This window comes from Elaeis guineensis, chromosome 10 (assembly GCF_000442705.2).
Source record: "Elaeis guineensis isolate ETL-2024a chromosome 10, EG11, whole genome shotgun sequence".
NCBI lineage: Eukaryota > Viridiplantae > Streptophyta > Magnoliopsida > Arecales > Arecaceae > Elaeis > Elaeis guineensis.
In genome coordinates, this window is record NC_026002.2 from 37,051,226 (window position 1) to 37,066,709 (window position 15,484).

Below are 15,484 nucleotides of genomic sequence, written 5' to 3' on the forward strand. Positions count from 1 at the left end.
TTTTATTTTTTTAAAAAATTAAAATTATAATTCTTATTTTTTTGATTTTTAAAAATTTTTATTTTTTAATGGTACATTTTATTTTTTAAATTTATTTTTTATATTTTTTGACAAGCATTTGAAATGATGTTTTTCAATTAAATTTAAAATTTTTATTTCTTTCATATTTCTTTCTCTTTTTTTTCATTTTCTATGATATTTTTTATTTTTAAATTTCTTAAGATTTTTTTAGACATTTTTTAAAAAAAATTTGAAAAAAATCTAAAATTATTTTTTTATTTGAATTATAAATTCAAATCTTTATATTTTAAATTTCAATCAAAATTAAAATTTTAATTTATTTATTAATTTAAAATTAAAAAAATTCCATTCTTTTTTAATTTTTTTCTTTTTTTTTGGTGGAAAAAATTGAAAATGTCATTTTGAATGGTGTTTTTAGAAACGCCATTCAAAATGACGTTTTCAATTTTTCCCACCAAAAAAGAAAGAAAAAAATCGGAAAAGAATGGAAATTTTTTTTTAATTTAAAATTTAAAATTTAAAATATTGTAAAAATTTTAAAAAAAATTTTCAATTCTATTTTTTTTCCTTTCTTTCTTTTTTAGGATATTTTTTATTTTTTTATAATATTTTTTTTTGAGATAATTTTTTTACAATAATTTAAAAAAAATATATTTTTTTAAAGTTCAATTTACAAATTTTTTTATTTCAATTAATCTTTAAAATTTAATTTTTTTTAAAAAAATTAAATTATAATTCTTATTTTTTTTGATTTTTAAAAAATTTTTATTTTTTAATGGTATATTTTATTTTTTAAATTTATTTTTTTTATTTTTAATAAGTATTTGAAATGATGTTTTTCAATTAAATTTAAAATTTTTATTTCTTTCATATTTCTTTCTCTGTTTTTTATTTTCTATGATATTTTTTATTTTTCAATTTCTTAAAATTTTTTAGACATTTTTTAAAAAAAATTAAAAAAAAATTAAAATTATTTTTTTATTTGAATTACAAATTCAAATCTTTATATTTTAAATTTCAATCAAAATTAAAATTTTAATTTATTTATTAATTTAAAATTTTAAAAAAAAATTCTATTTTTTTCTAATTTCTTTTTTTTTTTTTTGTGGATAAAATTGAAAATGCTATTTTGAATGACGTTTTTAAAAATATTATTTTGGTTTTTTTTTTTTTTTTTTTTTTGGAACGATGCCGTGGAAAGAAGGGTGACGTGAAAAAGAAAAAAAATATTATTTAAAATAACATTTTTCTTTTTACATTAGTTTGATAAAAAAATTAAATTTTAAATTATTTTGATAATTAATTTTTTTATATTATTCTGGAAAAAAAAAAACTCTAATTTGGCATTGGCAGCTTATGTACGGACGCCGTTACTTTTATATTTCTTTTTTCTCTTTTTGATTAAGCGGAGTTACTTTTATATTTCTAAAAGAAACCCTACGCTAAACCTCTGCACGTTCGGCTCTCACCTTCGGCAGGAGATTGCTCATTCTAGCCTTCTCTCTTCCATCAGAAGAAGAGTGCTCCACAAATTCGAAGCTCAGTTCCCACTCTTTACCCCGTTGTTTCCGCCGAAAAAACAATCACCCTTCCCTTGTTTTTCTCCTCGGAGAAGCCCTATCGAACGAGATGCATCCCTTCTTCCCTTCCCTCCCCAACCAAATCCAACTCCAAGGAGGCGCCGATCCATCTAATCAGCAGGTAATTTTTCCTTTTTTTTATTATTATTTTTTCCCTTTAAATTTTAACGTGGATAAGCGTACTTGTAATTGAAACAGGCGATGCTGTTAAACCCTACTCAATTCCCATCCCATGGCCTAAACCCTCAATTTCCAGCTCCACCGATGGCGAATTTCAACAATCAAAATTCCAGTTTGAGAAACTTCAGCGGAAACCCCATGGGCATGCCGAACCAGCCTCTTTCAATGCCTTTTCCTTCCTTGTTGAGAGGCCCCAACGTTCCTCCAATGGCCCAAAATAATCGGATGGGTGTTCTTCCCCAACCGGGGCCATTCGGTATGAACCAAGCTGTGCAAGCTCTGAACCAGGTCATGGCGATGCAGCTGCTCGGGCAGCAAAATCTCAACTTTCTTGCTTCGTTGCAGCCGGGCAGCCTGTTTTTGGCCAACAATTTGCCTCAGAACATCAACCAAGTTGCGGGTCTGCCGAATGAGCAGGTTCGTTTGCAAGACCTAACGATGCAAGGGAATCAGATCAGTGCTCTCACCTTTCCTCCGTCCTCTCATCCTAGAGGATCTAACCACCCTGGCTTTGTTGGTAGTCCTCATATGTCTATGAATAATTCAAATACTAATATCAGTAGCGAGAAATCATCTGTTGATGCCAAGAAAAATACAGTGGGTCAGAGTGGCAAGCCCATCTCCCGAAGTCCAATGCAGAATCATCAGAATGGGAAGAATATGCAACGAAGTGGGCACTGGCCCCAGGTAGTAATGATTTACTCTGTGATTATTTTTGGAATAATCAATGCAAAAATAGGAGCATTGTATTTGTCGTTTGATGTGGTAACTCAATTTTTTGTTTCCTTGTGCCGTTGCTTATGTTTTTATGTTTCCAGTGCTGGGGGAGTGGAAAAGAAACTCTCTTTTTTCTTTGCTTTATTCAACTTTCCTTTTATGTCAAACGCTAAGTCTTTTACTGATAATAATTTGGCCATCTCATCTTCATTTGACACAATAGACCTACTGCTTACTTGGGATGAGTTGTTATAACATGATTCTTTTTTTTTTTTGCATGTGTGCACGTGTGTCATTTCTTTGTTATTTGAGCTTTCAAATTTGTTATTCAAACATATTGAATCGCATAGAAATTTTACTATCTAACTTCTTCACTACTTTCTCCTTCTCCTTCCCCTCTTCCTGCTTCATCTAAGGTTGAAAAAAGTTTGATTCTGGTTTTGGTTTTGGTCAAGCCTATCGAATTATGGTTTTGGTGGTTTTCACCAGTTTTTTTCCAAGTTTGAACTTTATGTCAAAAAGTTAAAAAAAAAAAAAAAAAAAAAGAGAGGAAAATTTGGATAGATGAAAAAAGCCAAGACAATGCATATCATAAAATTTTGAAATTTTTATTGTTTGGAACCATTTGATGTATGTTGCGAAGTCGATCTTTTGGACTTAAAGTTTGAAATTGTAACTGAAATTTAAAACTATATTAAAAAAGGATGAACATGCTAAAAAATTTGTTACACATAAATAAAGTTTCACACACACATATGTAAATATGCATATGTACATATATGTATAAAAATGTGTATGTATGTACATATGCATATTATATATATATTTGTTGGGGTGGGGGGGGGGGGTATGGTGGCGGGGGTGAGATTTGAGCTGTCTTGGAAATCTGATCAAAAACTTTGTCATAGCCAGTACCAGGATTTAAACCCTTGGTTGTCGTTGTACTGGAGATTCATGATATATTATCTTCATCAATCATGAAGAAAGTGTGTAAATTATTTTCAAGGCAAATATTTTTTCTCTGCTCCACTATCAGTTTTGAGTTTCACCACTACCTCATTTGTCTCGAATTTCAAGGGGAGGCCTAAGATCTTGGAAGGAGGCAGTGGAGCACCTCATGAGTTATCATTTATCTATCTCTTCTTCTTCTTCTTCTTCTTCTTCTTCTTCTTTTTTGATATCAAAGAACATGGACAAAAACCCTGAAACAGGATTGGATTTGGATATATCCTTTGCAGAACTGTTTTTTAAAAAGATTTAAAAGCTGTTGAAGGAGTTGTATTGATCCAACTAAACAAGTTCATAAGTTTGATAATCAACCAACTATTCTTTAGATTGGTTAAGAAGAAAATGAATCATGTACTGTCCTCCAATTTTTTGTATTGAATTGAATAAGGATGCAAACAGCATTTGGGATTTGTGGAATCCTTGTGGTTTGATCAAGATTTTGCTGAAAACAATTAATGTAAAAGGAGATGCTTGCTTTACTCTTTTTGGATAAAAGTGGTTTCACGCCATTTCCCCATGAACAACTGGTTTAGATGAGATCCAATTAATTCTGTATTGTTGTTTCTTACGTAAAACTACAAATATTGAGAACTCCATCCTCAGTTTTCCTGCTTTCACTCTCCTTTCTCTTGACACAATAAGCATTTTGCTTGTAGTGATAGAGTTTAAGGAGCTTCTAAACATCTAGAACTGACAACCTTACTTTTCCTGCGTGATCTTGTTGAGCAATTTTGATGGGTGCACTCACTTGGGGAAGTGAGTGTTTGCATGCATTGATTTTCTGTGCTCCTTTTCCCTACTGCATGTGTGTGCAAGAATTATTTTAACATTTGCTCTTTTAAACATCTGCAAGTGCAAAAACATCAACTTTTTATCTGTGAATTTTGTGACTTATCTGACATGTTAAAGCTGATGTATTCTGTTGGACAACAAAATATAATTAGCTTGTATAGTGAACAAAATTGCTAAATCCAACCTAGAGTTGCAAAATGGTTAGATGTAATATTCATCTTAATTGCTTTTTGGTGTCTGACTTGTCCTGAGTTTTCAATCATCATGGATATACCATATAATGAATCTAGAATATGTCTATATCATGTCAAAAACATATGTTTTTCCCCTTAATATGTTGTAGTTTATTTTCTCTTCAGCTAAAAATTCTGCCGTGAATTTGATGCAATGACTCTCAGCTGAAGCAATCCTCTTTCCAGATTCTGTATTGCATTGCCGACAAATTAAGTAGATATCCAGGATGGTTCTCTTTTTTTTCGTCTTTATTTTTTATGTGTGAAGTTCCATTGTAGGTGAATTCTGTTGGAGATGGTGAAAGAAATGTCAACTCTGAAAATTCTCCTAGCAAGAACTTTACAAGAAATGTTCATGGATATGGAAAAAGAAAATCATCACATATAAGGTATACCTGCCTTCTATTTTATTTCAGTCCTTTGTTCTAAAGCTTCTAGCTTGAAATTTGTCTTAAACTCTGAATATTTGCAGATTCCAGAAACCTCAACTTCATCACTCAAAAAATGCAAATGAAAGTGGGGGACCATTTAATATGCCTGGTAGAAGAGGTCATGTCTACTGCAATTTGCAGCACATGTTTTTCTATTTTTGATAAAAATTGCTATCATAATTTAAAAGCATTTTTCTTTAATATCTAAGCAATATGATGAAGGGGCAAATCAGGTTTTAAGCTTTAAATGGTACAGTACTGCATGCTCCTTAATAATAAACTTTCAAGCTTTTGATCTATGGTGTTGTTGATGAAATACACAAACTGCACATTTATGTTATAATGTAGATAAGTGAGATACTGTTTTGATCAAATTTGTTGCATCACATGCGCATGATGTATGTAAGATGAAATTTCTATATTGTTTGGTTGACATAATCCTGAGGTTTAAGTGTTGAGAAGTAGCAACAATTCATTATTGTGGGTCAACAGGCCATTGCTTGTTTTTGCAATTACATGGGCTCTCACACATGTCATGAATTATACTATAAAAGCATTGATATATCCTTTTAAACAGTCATAAATTCACCTCACTTTTTCAAATGCATTATAGATTATAGGCTGAGTTCTCCAATAAATAGATTGGCAGTGCCTGGTGGGGTGAGTCACTATGATGAAATTTGTGAGCTGCTTACTAAAGAGGAAGTTATTTTGGAAGAAGTGTTTTGAATTCCTTGAAGAGACCCAATCTTTTATAGAGACCTAACCTGGTATAGAAACCCAATCTGGTAGGAAAGTTTTGATCACTGGATTTGAATTTTGTTTAAGCATCTATGGAAACCCAATCTGGTGTCCATATACCAAATCCTTTCCTTGGTGTTCTGCTTCTTTAAGTAAATAATGCTAGGAGAGTAACGAATGTGCCCGTAGGGCAGCCACTTAAATTGCTTCTCCAACCTTTCCCTAAAAGAATGTGCTTACTACTCATTAATCTTCAATATTAAATATAGTTGAACATGCCAATAAGTTCCTTGCATATTACTGGAAAATGCATCAAAATTACCTCCTTGCCAGCAGGTTTTCCTTCTCACTCCAACTTCATTCGTGCAACTTGAAGAGGGAATCATCCTGTTTAAATTTATAGTATTAAGGAAATTTAGTGGGATGATGATAAGAGATGGATCACAATCACATTATTTTAATTCAAAATTCTGTTAAATCATAGCAAAATGAAAGAGAGAGACACCATCAATTGGGTAGTGTTGGTTCTTGACTTCTACATGATAACGTGTACAGTACAAAAAACATTTAGCTGTTCATCTTCTCCATATTAATATATGCTTATCTGATGCCACTCGTTGAGATGTGAAGGTGGTGGAAATAATAGGACCTTTTTCCCCACTGTTTCAAGAATCCAGCTAGCTATGTAAATTGATTTTTCTTCTGGTAGCCTAACCAGGTTTTATGATCCCATTTGTTGGAAAGTACTAAAGAATTTAATGCACGGGAGAAAATAGTGTGCATCAGGGCTTTGATTGAATGCTCTCTGGGCATTTGTTATAATTCTTGATATTGTCATCATCTGTACAATTGGGCTTGCAGATTAGAGTGCTAATATCAGTTGTACAGAAGGTTTTGATTTCTGATATTTGCATGCAAATTACTCTAAGCTGAATTCGTAAAACAACTAAAGTGAATTCTTAAGGTACGCAATTATTTGGGAGCATAAATTCTGGTTATTTATTTCCTTGCTCTGTCTAGAATGTCAGCAACCAGATTAAAGCATAATCAAAATTTTCTGGTAAGCCCCTGGAACCCCATCCTGAGGATGATATAAGTTGAGGCTGTGATATGCATTAGATCCATCACATCACCTTTAGTCTGTGTATCTGCACAAATATGCAGTTTAATTGTTCTAGCAATTCTCTGGTGACCACTGAAATTTTTAGCTAATAAGTTAATACCCTGACGACATATTGTTGGAATATCATTTACCATATACCTACATTAGAAAACGTCTGTTGAACTTTTGTACCAGTCTTTTTATGCACCACTGTTTTGTTTGGACTAAGTGACATCGGCTTTGCCAACTATTTTTCATCAAACAAATGGAACTACGGTAAACTATTTTTGGTTCTCACTTCTCAGTGATGCAACTTGCTGTGAAGAGGCATTAACAAAATGTTGTCATAATTGGGAGATTCAGTGCTCGTCATTTTGCATCAAAAACTTTTCCCATACAATTGGAGAGTTTAGATTGTGGTGTATTTCGGGATGGTCTTGATTATTTTTGTGAGTATCACTGACATCAAATCTTTGTTTTTTGTTGCTTTCGTTGCTTCGAGCAGGACAGGACAAATGGAGACAAAGAAAACCTCAGCTTGCAAACTGTAGTAAACCAGCTACAGCTGGAAGCAAAAGGTATCAATCTTCCGTGGTAACTTCATCAATAGCACTGAGATGTTAAATAATTGTTTATGCTAGCTTAAGAACACTTGAGAGAGGGAAGGAGGGGTGTGGGGGAAGTTGGAGGTGAGAAAGGAGTGGAAGAAGGGGTTGTGGGGAATTGTGGATGTAGGGACTGGAGGGCGGTGTTACAGCCCCATAGATGCTGGTATGTTGTTGCAAGTGGGAAACATGATTATGATACACTTGCTCAAATTAAACTTATTTTGCTTGTAATTAATTAATTAAATGTGGAAGTGTGATGGAAATTTCTTACTTTGTATTTTGTTAGAGTTGTATTCCTTGGGTTGTAGACAAACTTTCTTCCGTGTGTGTGGGCATGCATGCATATGTGCAGTGCAAGTGTGAGCATGCATATCCAACTGCATGTATTTGTATGTGCATTTTTTTTTTTCTTTATTTTTTTTTGGTGTGTGTGTATTGTTTAGAGTTGTACTCCTAGGGTTGTGGACAGACTGCCTCCTTCCCACCTTCCTTCCCTCTGTGTGTGCATGTTGATGTCTGCACATGTGCAAGGGTGCATGTGCATGTGTGCTTGTGCATATGGTTGCCTCTGCATGAGTGTGCGTGGGTGACTGTGTTGTGTGCATGTGTGAATGTATGGGTGTGCTTGCATACGTGCACGTGCATGCGTGTGTGTGCCTGTGCATGTGTGCATGCATGTATGTTTGTGTATGTGCGTGTCTGCATGTGTGGGTGTGTTGTGCATGCAAACATGCATGTGCATTTTTGGGTATCTACTCACGTGCATGTGCTTGTGCATGTGTGTTGTGGGTCATGCAAACTTGCAGAAGCTTAAGCATTCATCAGGCCTTGATACTCAAATTAAAAACTCGCGACTGATATTTGTACCATTTACAAGTTTGCTATTCAATATGCCTTCAATTTTACATGTTTGCGTACCACCATGCATTTTTCTTTTTATTTTTCTCAATTGTTTCCTATCATATGAATTCTCTTGAAGGTGCCTTCACGTAAACTATACTGAAAATGAAATCCAACAATGGCGTGAAGCACGCAGAAAGAACTTTCCAACCAGAGCTAACGTAGAAAAGGTAATATAACTATGCAGGGAAGTCTTATGCATTTCATTCATCATAAACAGTCGGACAATATATTTGTGTTGCAGAACTTGACTGGAAGCGGCACAAGCAATGAAGATGCTGACAGTGATGCCAAGCTCCGCTGCCAGGTAGTCCAATGCATTTTCTTTTACCTTTCTTGTGGTCCAAACTAGTTCAGACAGACTGAATATGTTATACTAAGAGAATTCTTATTCCTCCCATTAGGGAATGGTGCTCAACCATTGAAATGGTCAATGGCATTTTTATCCTCTCATGTGGATTTTATTCTTTCTGCTTTGATAAACAACCTTAGATGCTTGCAATTTCTTGTTGTAACAACCTATTTTTACCTTCTGTGCAGCAATTGAAGGAAGTTTTAGCCAAACAGGCAGAACTAGGTGTTGAAGTTGCTGAAATACCTCCCAGTTATTTTTCTGAACTGGAGAACCATCCTGAAAATGAAAATGAGAGGAAAGCACTCCACGTGACTGACCAATTTCCAAGTAAATACAAGAATAAGAGGGGTAGTCATGGTCGGGATAAGTGGAATGCTAAAAGGCCAAAATTGAAAAATGAGGCATCTACTGATTCTTCTCCCACTGTTAAAAAAAGGGAACCAACCCTGCTGCGGAAGCTTCTGAACGCTGAGATAAAGAGAGACAAGATCCGGCTATTGCAAGCTTTCAGGTTTATGACCTTAAATTCTTTTTTCAATGGGTTGAATGATAAGCCCTTGGAATTTCCAGAGATTACAGTAAAGGATGCAGGACTGGAGAATGGAATTGGTTTTAAAGAAGAATCCATCCTTAAACAAGGTGGACATTGATGATTCCAGAGCCAGCAAGAATTTCTTAATTGAGGAAATCAAATGTCAAAAACATTGGAATGTAGTCAACAAATCAGAAAGTGAATCCAGCAAAGACAACGGTTAGCATCAGTGATGAGATGAAAGGTGGATTTTGACCATGTGAGCAAGGAGAATTCTGATGGAGAGAGTTCTAGGAAAGGAGGAAAAGAGATCAGTGATTAAAGAGAGATCATGCAGTCATTTTGTACCTACTATGGAATAGCCAATGTATGACGGTATAGCTTAATTTTGATATTGGACTAGGGTTTTGGAAAGATGGTTTTTATTTATTTTTTTTTATTTTTTCCCCTCATGCTGTTAAAGCACCCGTTGCGTTGCATGAAATGCCAATTGTCATGAATTTAGAGCTTGAATTGTACAGTAGAATTCTTATTCAGCTTGCTGATTTTGCTGCAGAATAGTGACCGGGCAGCATTTATTCAGGCTCATGGTACGCAGAGCTATGACCTCTAATTCCAAGTCATCTGCACGTCAACAATTGGATACAACATCGGATTATTACCGCTCATGATTTGGATTTTAAGAAAAGGTCTAATTTTGGAGCCTGGAATGTATGCTCTTTGGGTCTGAAAATGCAAATGAAGCATAGTTAATTTTCATCATATTGTCACTGCAGGATTCAAGAACAATGTCTGGTGAACATTGTCTTTCTGATAGTTCCATTGCAATCCTCCTTTTCTTGGGCTGGATACCATGCAAGCTAGATTACGAGCTGAAGGGGCTGTGTACGGAGGCATGCTGATTATTGCCCAGCGTCACAGAACATGCTTTACATTAACTTCTGGAAAAAGAAGTTAATAATTGAAAATCCATTATGGGTTCAGTTCAAAATTTAAATGGTTGAACATGATCAACACTGTTAAAAAAAAAAAAAACTAGAAATCAAGCTTTAATTAGTAGTTCTAGTCTAATTATCAAGTAGGTATAGAAATGTATGGTTTTTAATAGGACGGGAACTAGATCGGATATTGGTAATATTTATATTTATTTATTTTTATTAACTTGATAAATACAGCTAAGGATGTGAATATTATTTGAATGTAAAAATTTATATTCATATTTATTTTAAATAGATACAAATATAGTTGGATCTGGAAGTATGGATATAAATTGGATAACTAAATTTTATGATCAGAGAATTATAGATATTATTAAGTGGATGGTAAATTAAATTAATAATATATTAATATAATTTTATATTTTTTTAAAAATTTATGAGTGTCATATAAAATTAAATAAGAATATAAATAAAATTAGATATTTAAATACAGATTGAATAATTATTTATTGATATTTATGTCTATTTTTTTTTTATGGATATGAATATTGATACGAATATTAGCCGAATGTTCAAATTTTTATTCATACTCGGATACGAAAATGAATTTGAATAGATATTATCTAATTCACTTTCATCTATACTTTTTTAATAACATGATATTTTATTTTAGAATTATTTAATTATTTATTATTTTTTTAAAATAAAAATATAAATTATATAGTTGCCGTATACTGAAATTCTTTGTGGTACATGTTTTGCGTTAAAGGGGATTGCATGGTTGTGAATAGTTGCATTCATCTTGGAGAGGAATGGTTGCCCTTCATCTTTCTTTTTTTTTTTGGGGGGGGGGGAGGGGGGGTGGAGCGGCGGGTTGGCCGGGGGTGGGTAAGAGTTGTCCTTCGTCTTCTTCATCTTTTGAAACGTTGTGTTTGACATGTTGCGAGATAAGGGACAACTGATTGTCCATCTTTAAGATAGATGATTGGTGGCTGTCTAAGGTCGCATAGTCCTTTGTGGTACAAAATATACATTGCAAATGAATCTGATCTTGCTTTCCCCACTCTATCTGGATGGAGAGTGTTGAGATATACCGACCGACCTCTTTCACGCCGACTCACCCTCGGGCCTGCCCGACCGACGCCCGACTCTACCGACCGCACCAACCGACGACTGTTGACATTGTCCGACCGAAGATATATCGGTCGGACGGACACATTCTGTTCCCGACTAGCCGAACGGCGAAGCCCGACTCTACTGACTCACTGTCAGACGGGGGTGGTGGCCGATGTCCAATTCCCGCAATGCGCCAGACCAGCCGACGGTGTCCCTGGGTCTTCGCCCGACGTCCCGCAACCAAATACCGACATATAGTTGGTCGGCTCTCCCAAACGCCATACGACTGCTGAGGGCCGCCGTCCTGACAAGGGCATGCGGCATAGCCACCCTGGGGTATTGTCCTGCCAAGGACATAGATTAATCCCAGTGATTTGATAGCCCACGGCAACTTGACAGTCCACGGTGACTCTGACAGCCTCCGACGATTTGACAACTCCCCCAGTTGTCTGCGCCATTAATGACGGCACCACGCTGCGCTCTACTATAAAACGGAGAAGGCAACAGTGCTGCGGAGAGATTCTTTCGAAGCCCTTGGACTCTCTCTCTAGTTCTCTCCCTCTCACGCTGAGTCCCCCTGATTCTTTTCTACTGTTGCCTACTCTTCTCTCTGACTTGACCGTCGGAGGCACCTCCGGTCAGTGTGGACTTCTCTTGCAGGTGCTCGTTCCCGGCGATCAGGCGATGAGGGGATTGGCTGCAACAGGTTTGGCGCACCAGGTAGGAGGGTCCGACCTTCACAGAGCTTGAAAAGAATCCTTTCGGAATGACAAGAATCATGGCTCAGCGATCGAGGGCCACCGGATGGGTGAGGCACTCTTCCCGTTGGGAAGATGCATCTCCTCCACCCTCCATGGCGGAGCCCAGCTCTGCGCATCCTGTGGTGACCACGGAGGCACAAATCGCGGCGATTGTGCGGCAGATGACTGTGCTGACGGATGCAGTCAAGAGCTTTCAACAACAACCGATCCGGTTGCCGCACTCACCGGCGAGGCAACCGGCGGCGCACCCGATGCCCTCCAGGAGCAGCCGCCGATGTCCGCGTCGGTCTTCGTCTCCTCCTCAGGAGCAGCTGTCACAGCACTCCCACCGAGGGGGGAGAGGCGGACACGGCATTATACCCATCGGTCCCGATGACCCTCTCCTTCCCAGCTGGAACAAGCGAGGAAGGAGAAGCGGCCGCGGACACCGTCCGCCTCCCCCTCAGATTCATCGGGAGACTCGACCCTCGGGGTCTCCCAGCACCAATGGGTCGACGACTATGAATGCAGGTTCGAAGAAATCGACTGTCGACTTGCCCAGCTTCAGGTGGACGGATAGAAGTCCTCGAACGACGTCGACTTTCAGACCACCCAACCTCTCTCCCGACTCATCTTAGACGAGCTGATTCCTAGTCGGTTCAAGATGCCTCATGTGGAGCCCTATGACGACTCCACTGACCCGGTTGACCATCTGGAGAGCTACAAGGCTCTCATGACGATCCAAGGGGCAACCGATGCTCTTCTCTGCATCGGCTTCCCCGCCACGCTTCGCAAAGCTGCTAGGGCCTGGTACTCCGGCCTCCGCTCAGGAAGCATCCACTCCTTCGGACAGCTCGAACATGCTTTCGTGGCTCATTTTAGCACCAGCTGGAAGCTGCCACGAACCTCGGACAGCCTTTTTTTCCTCAAGCAGGGAGAAAATGAGACGCTTCGATATTTCGTGACGCGATTCAATGCGGCCACGTTTGAGGTTCGGGACCTCAACGAAGACATGGCTATTTCAGCCATGAAGAGGGGGCTAAGAGGGTCTCGATTTACATACTCCTTGGACAAGACCCTCCCTCGGACATACGCCGAACTGCTGGAGCGCGCGTACAAATACATACGCGCAGACAAAGGAGCTTCCGACCGGCGCCTGACTGAGGCCAAGGGCCCGAAGGAGAAGCGAAGGAAAGGTCGGGCCCCTGCCGAGCCCAGCAGGCCCCCGACCGACAAACCGGTCTCACCCCAGCGATGGAGCTCGAGATTGCCTCGACGGCGGAGTTCGAGGTCGATGCGTCCCAGTTATGACTCCTATATTCTCTTCTCTGCTCCTCGTGCACAGATTTTGATGGAGATCGAAGGGGAAGAATATCTACGACGGCCTCGCCTTTGAAGGCAAAGGGCCTCGTCCGGCGAAAGTACTGCCGATTTCATCGGGGCCATGGCCATAACATCAAGCAGTGTATCCAACTTAAGGATGAAATCGAGGCCCTCATACGTCGAGGGTATCTTGAAAAATTTCGAAGGAAACTGCTGACTCGACCCGTCCCCGACCGACGATCCCAACCGACTGAGGAGGCAGCGAATAATCATCCATGGTCGGGGTCATCAATATGATCTCCAAATGACTGGATCCGGGGATGACTACTGGAGGGGAGTCGACGAAGAAGCTACACCAAGACGATGTGATTACTTTTACAGATGAAGATGCTAGGGGAATCCAAACTCCCCATGATGATGATGTTGTTGTCTCGGCAACAATAGCAAATTATGATGTAAGAAGGATCTTTGTTGATAATGAAAGTTCGACTAATATTTTGTTTTACTCGACCTTCTCCCGAATGTGACTGTCGGCTGATCAGCTCGAGAGAGTCTCCACGCCCCTAGTGGGTTTCGCCAGGGAGGCCGTCACGGTGGAAGGAGAAGTTACTCTTCCCGTGACAGCTGGAACCGAACCACGACAAAGCACCGTCTACCTAACCTTCGCGGTCGTCTAAGTGCCTTCGGCCTACAACGCCATACTTGGAAGGCCCGGGCTAAACGCCCTCAGAGCTATAGTCTCGACTTACCACCTGCTGGTTCGGTTCCCGACCAAAAATGGAGTCGGGGAGATGCGTGGGGATCAACAGCTCGCCCGACGATGCTTCCAAATCTCTGTTCAAAGTAACGAAGTGAAGGACTCCCTGACGGTCGACAAGTTGGACCAGCGGGGAGAGGAAGAATGGGGCGAACCGGCCGAACAGTTGGTTTCCATCCCGATAGCGGAGAATCCCGAACGAGTGGTCTAGGTCGGATCTCAATTATCCGACCCTGAGCAATGGCAGCTAGTAGAGCTGCTGAATGCCAATGCCAATGTATTCGCTTGGTCGGCAGCGGATATGTCCGGCATCCCTCCGGAGATGATGACTCACCGACTCAACATCGACCCTGGAATGAGGCTGGTGAGGCAGAAGAAGCGGTCTTTCGCTTCTGAAAGACAGAAGGCCATCGACGAGGAAATGGACAAACTACTCGAGGCAGGCTTTATTAGAGAAACCACGTACCCCGATTAGCTCGTCAATGTTGTTATGGTGAAAAAAGCCAACGGGAGGTGGAGGATCTGCATTGACTATACCGACCTAAATCATGCTTGCCCGAAGGACAGCTTTCCACTTTCGAAAATCAACCAGCTGGTAGATGCGACGTCCGACCATCGACTACTCAGCTTCATGGACGCCTTTGTCAGATACAATCAGATCTGGATGGCACCCGAAGACGAGGAGCACACAGCCTTCGTGACCGCCAAGGGCCTTTACTGCTATAGGATAATGCCCTTCGAACTGAAAAATATCGGGGCCACCTACCAGCGACTCGTCAATAAGGTCTTCAAAGATCAAATCGGGTGCAACATGAAGGTGTATGTGGATGACATGCTAGTGAAGAGTGCGCAGGCCTCAGATCATGTCCAAGACCTCGAAGAAACTTTTTGCACTCTTCGACGACATCGGATGAGGTTAAATCTGACTAAGTGCACCTTCGGGGTGACTTCGGAGAAGTTTCTCGGGTTCCTCATTTTTCAGCGAGAAATTGAGGCTAACCCTGAGAAGATAAAGGCAATCATCGACATGCGACACTCGGGCACCAAAAAAAAGGTACAACAGCTTAACGGAAAGGATCATCGTGCTCAGCCGATTCATTTCTCGATCGACTGAGAGATGCCTCCCGTTCTTCAAGACCCTGAGGCAGGCGAAGGACTTCTCTTGGCCGGACGAGTGCCGGCAGGCCTTCGAGGATCTGAAAAGGTACCTGACCTCTCCGTCGCTGCTTATAAAGCCAGAAGTCGGAGAAACACTGTACCTCTTCTTGGCCACCTCCCCAGAGGCAGTTAGCTCGGTGCTCGTCCGGAAGAACGAGAGTCGAATTCACCAACCCATATACTACACCAGCAAAGTGCTCCACGAAGCTGAAGCTCGGTACTCAAAGATGGAGAAAATGATATTCGCCTTGA

At 39.4% G+C, this 15,484-nt stretch overlaps 1 protein-coding gene across 1 annotated transcript; it reads left to right on the forward strand.

Annotated features, from left to right (window-relative positions):
- Positions 1-1,449: 1,449 nt before the first annotated feature.
- Positions 1,450-9,713, forward strand: LOC105052385 (uncharacterized). Its single transcript, XM_010933177.2, has 8 exons — positions 1,450-1,722; positions 1,800-2,468; positions 4,811-4,920; positions 5,004-5,080; positions 7,311-7,383; positions 8,393-8,483; positions 8,558-8,620; positions 8,854-9,713. Exons 1-8 carry the CDS (start codon positions 1,651-1,653, stop codon positions 9,316-9,318), a joined length of 1,620 nt encoding a protein of 539 aa, XP_010931479.1. The 5' UTR covers positions 1,450-1,650; the 3' UTR covers positions 9,319-9,713.
- Positions 9,714-15,484: the final 5,771 nt, after the last annotated feature.

What these genes read in the sequence shown, in the direction of transcription:
- LOC105052385 (XM_010933177.2), top strand. Translation starts at nt 1,651, where the DNA reads ATGCATCCCTTCTTCCCTTCCCTCCCCAACCAAATCCAACTCCAAGGA. An exon ending in TAATATGCCTGGTAGAAGAG is followed by an intron (nt 5,081 to 7,310) that starts GTCATGTCTACT and finishes TGCTTCGAGCAG; the next exon opens with GACAGGACAAATGGAGACAA. An exon ending in GCTACAGCTGGAAGCAAAAG is followed by an intron (nt 7,384 to 8,392) that starts GTATCAATCTTC and finishes ATTCTCTTGAAG; the next exon opens with GTGCCTTCACGTAAACTATA.